The sequence below is a fragment of the Myotis nattereri genome (genome assembly GCF_964212035.1).
Source record: "Myotis nattereri genome assembly, chromosome: 6".
Lineage (NCBI taxonomy): Eukaryota > Metazoa > Chordata > Mammalia > Chiroptera > Vespertilionidae > Myotis > Myotis nattereri.
The window spans coordinates 74306401-74310345 of record NC_138081.1 but is presented as its reverse complement, the minus strand read 5'-3'; the positions used below and the strand labels follow the sequence as shown (position 1 = coordinate 74310345).

Sequence of the window (3945 nt, the reverse complement as noted above, 5' to 3'; positions counted from 1 at the left end):
AGCTACCCTGCTAACCTACAGCCCTGTGAGCAAGAAAATAGATGCCTCATATTATAAGCCACAGTGTTTTTGAGGTCTCTTTGCTAGATTGGAGCAATTGGTGATTAACTAACCATTCCTGGTTAAAACAAGCAGTACATGTACAGATTATCATACTCCAACTAAAAGACAGTATGAACACTTTATATGCAATTATAGACAAAGAGACTAAAAAATTGTACAATTAGTTAAAAAAAAATTTTTTTAATCTTCACCTGAGGATATTTTTCTATTGATTTTTAGAGACAGTGGAGGGAAGAGGGGAAGACATAGAGAAATATTGATGTGAGAGAAATACATCAATTGGTTGCCTCCTGCACGCCAGGGCCGGGGTGGAGCCTGCAACCGAGGTATGTGCCCTTGACTGGAATCAAACCCAGGACCCTTCGGTCCGAAGGCCAACACTCTATCCACTGAGCCAAACTGTCTAGAGCTAAAATTTCTAATAGAAGTAACAGACCACACTAGTGAGCAGAATTATGGGACAGGTGGGAGTCGGTGGAAGGAAGGTGCAGAAGCAGGGCCAAAATGAATGCTACAGCTTTAGACATCCCAGGCTTCCCAATCACTGAGAACTGGCATGTCCCAATGGCAAACTGAAACAGTCACCACAGTTGAATTCATTTCCTGTTAAAAGCACAAAGCTTCTCTCTTCAATTAATAATTGAAACATATTTTCCCAGATCAGAGACTTTAGCTGAAGTAATCTCATAAAATGAGACTTAAATTTGGTATCAATATAATTTGAAAGGCAAGCACAATAATGCTCTTCTTTGTTTTAGCAACTAAGGACAGTACAAAGGCAGACTTATGTAAATTAAATATTTGTACCAAGAGACGGCTGAATGTTGTCACAGCAAGCTCTGTGAATAAAGGTTTTGCAATCGTTCAAACAGAGAAAGGCGATGAAGCATAGCACACACCATATGTGTAGGACACAAAGGTATGCCAGAGCTCAACACAACCCACACGTATTGGCCAATGCCATATTCCCATTGGGAGAAGGAATTCAGTTCCAGTAAAACAAAACAAAACATAAAAACATTATTCGTTTGAACTTGCCTGGATTAGTGATTATATTGGCATCTAATTTTACACTTTTTGTTTTACAGTTATAACAAATGTGAGAGGTAACGAATTTTGCCTCAGTTAGTGTCCTGTTGTGACCAAAAGCCCAAACTCAAACTAACTTAAATAGGAAAGAAAATGTATATATTTATGTAGCAGAAAAGCCTTGGGGGTGTTTAGTATCATGAGTGGCTTGATCCAGGAGCTCCAAAAATGTAATCAAAATTCAGGGTCTTAGTTTCTTAGCTTGGCCTTCTGCTGTGTCAGCTTCATTCTTAAGATTCATGTGGTAGCCTCTGGTATCTCCAGGCTCACATATTCCTTGCTGCTAAAAGTTCCTGTGGAAGGAGAGCACGCAGACCCCAAATTCACTCCAATTGAGCCAGTCACTGGAGCCGAGGCTAACGTGTGCTCCTACAGCACAAGCTGAAGCATATGAACTGATGGATAGTCTTCAATGAGAGGTCGAGGGAGAGAAAGCTTCCTCACATGAAATCAGGATCCTATTAGCAAAATAAGGTGTGACTCTGGGTGGACACAGAGCATCCAGCATCTCCTATGGCAGGAACCTGCAAACTATGGCTCATAGGCCAAATATGTTCCACTGCCTGTATCTATACAGCCCACCAGCAAAGAATGGTCTTTACATTTTTAAATAGTTGGGAGGGGAATCAAAGGAAGAATATTTCCTGATGTCAAAATTATATGAAATTCAAATTTCAGGGTCCCCAAATAATATTGAGGTACGGACAGAGCATTTGTTTATATACTGTCCATAGTTGTGCTCATGCTACCATAGTCACAGCAGAGACTCTATGCCCCTCAAACCCTAAACTATCTGCTATCTGACCCTTTAAGAAAACTTTGCCAAAATCACCCCTTATTTTGCTCTTTTATAAAAAATATTTTTTATTTATTTCAGAGAGGAAGGGAGAGGGAGAGATAGAAACATCAATGATGAGAAAGAATCATTGATTGGCTGCCCCCTGCATGCCCCACACTAGGGATCAAGCCTGCAACTTGGGCATGTGCCCTGATTGGGAATCAAACCCATAGCTCCCTGGTTCATAGGTTGACATGCAACCACTGAGCCAAGACAGCCAGGCCCTTATTTTGCTCTTTTCCAGATGATGTACAACACTTTATGAAAGCACACTGAAAACTATAAAATAATACATACTTTATATTTCATCATGTATATATCTTCTATAGAAATGATAATTATCATCATTATCTAGCATCCATAAAGAACTGTGCTGGGCAATTATATATACTAGAGGCCTGGTGCATGAAATTCATGCACAGGGGAGGGGTCTCTCAGTCCGGCCTGCACACTCTCCAATCCAGGACCCCTTGGGGGATGTCTGACTGTCGGTTTAGGCCCGATCCATGGGCCTAAACCACAGATTGGACCTAAACCGGCAGTCGGACATCCCTCTTGCAATCTGGGACTGCTGGTTCCTATCTGCTTGCCTGCCTGCCTGCCTGATCACCCCTAACCACCTCTGCCTGCTGGCCTGATGCCTCTAACTGCTCCCCTGCTGGCCTGATTGCCCCCTAACTGCTCCCCTACCTGCCTAATTGCCCCTAACTGCCTCTGCCTGCTGGCCTGATCACCCCCTAACTGCCTCTGCTTGCTGGCCTGATTGCTCCCTAACTGCTCCCCTGCCTGCCTGATCGCCCCTAACTGCCTCTGCCTGCTGGCCTGATTGCCCTCTAACTGCCCCTGCTGGCCTGATCACCCCCTAACTGCTCCCCTGCCAGCTTGATCGCCCCCTATCTGCTCCCTTGCTGTCCTGATTGCCCCTAACTGCCCTCCCCTGCCAGCCTGATTGCCCCTAACTTCCCTCCCCAGCCAGCCTGATCACTCCTAACTGCCTCTGCCTCAACCCCCACCACCATGGCTTTGACCGGAAGGACATCTGGAAGATGTTCAGTCTAATTAGCATATTACCTTTTTATTAGTATAGATAATTGTTCCTCTAAGAAACTTAAAACCAATAGGAGAACTTGCTTTCATAGCATACATATTATTTTTTAAGTATTAATATATATTTAAAACAGCAATAGATGAACTAACCAATGGAAAATCCCAGAAACAGTATTATATCTACACACACACATGCGGGCACGCACACACACACACAAGAATTTTATATATGAAAAAACTGATATTTTAAATCAGTTTGAAGAGAATGAATTATTAAATAATCGGTGATGAGATAACTGACAAAATATTTTTTAAAGTTAGGTCCTTATCTCATAATTTGTAGTTAAATAGATTCCAGGTGAATAAAAAAGAAATAAAAATATTGGAAGAAAATGAAAAATGTGTGTCAATATAATTGTGGGATTAGAGAAAGATTTTCTCTGCATTACACCAAAGATAGAAATCATAAGGTTTTAATACAGTGATTGATGTAGTGCATACCTCGATATGTGGTCCCCACCAAAAGGGAGCCTACCTAATTCAAGAGCCAACAACCCTGCCCCTGCCCCATCCATAAAACTGCATTCTCAGCAGCTATGTTGGAACCACATGATCTTGCCCCACTGGCTCAAACAGGCCAGATCAGCACGAGACGCCTGGCCCAAGCTTAAGCGATCGCATTGACTTTTCAGGGAAGTTGGACTTGGTTACTTCCCACCCGCCCCATAACTGTAAAATAAAGAAAGCTAGACTGCCAGGAGCTGGGAATGAAGCGAACATACAGAGAACAGCAGATCAGGAGACAGTACTTAATGGGAGTTTGAGCTCTTGACTCCAGACACTTTTGATACCGGCTGCATTGTTACCCTTGAGTCTCATGAGCTATCCCAATATATGCACTGGAAGCC

General features: G+C 42.7%; 1 protein-coding gene across 1 annotated transcript in view; it reads right to left on the bottom strand.

Moving 5' to 3' along the window:
* Positions 1–1389: 1389 nt before the first annotated feature.
* The window catches only part of LOC308520861 (uncharacterized protein), a gene marked incomplete at both ends in the record, with an annotated part of 6101 nt that continues 3545 nt past the window's right edge, over positions 1390–3945 (bottom strand). Inside the window, 1 exon segment of the mRNA XM_081093568.1 lies at positions 1390–1445. Within this exon segment, the coding sequence (XP_080949694.1) occupies positions 1390–1445 (56 nt within the window).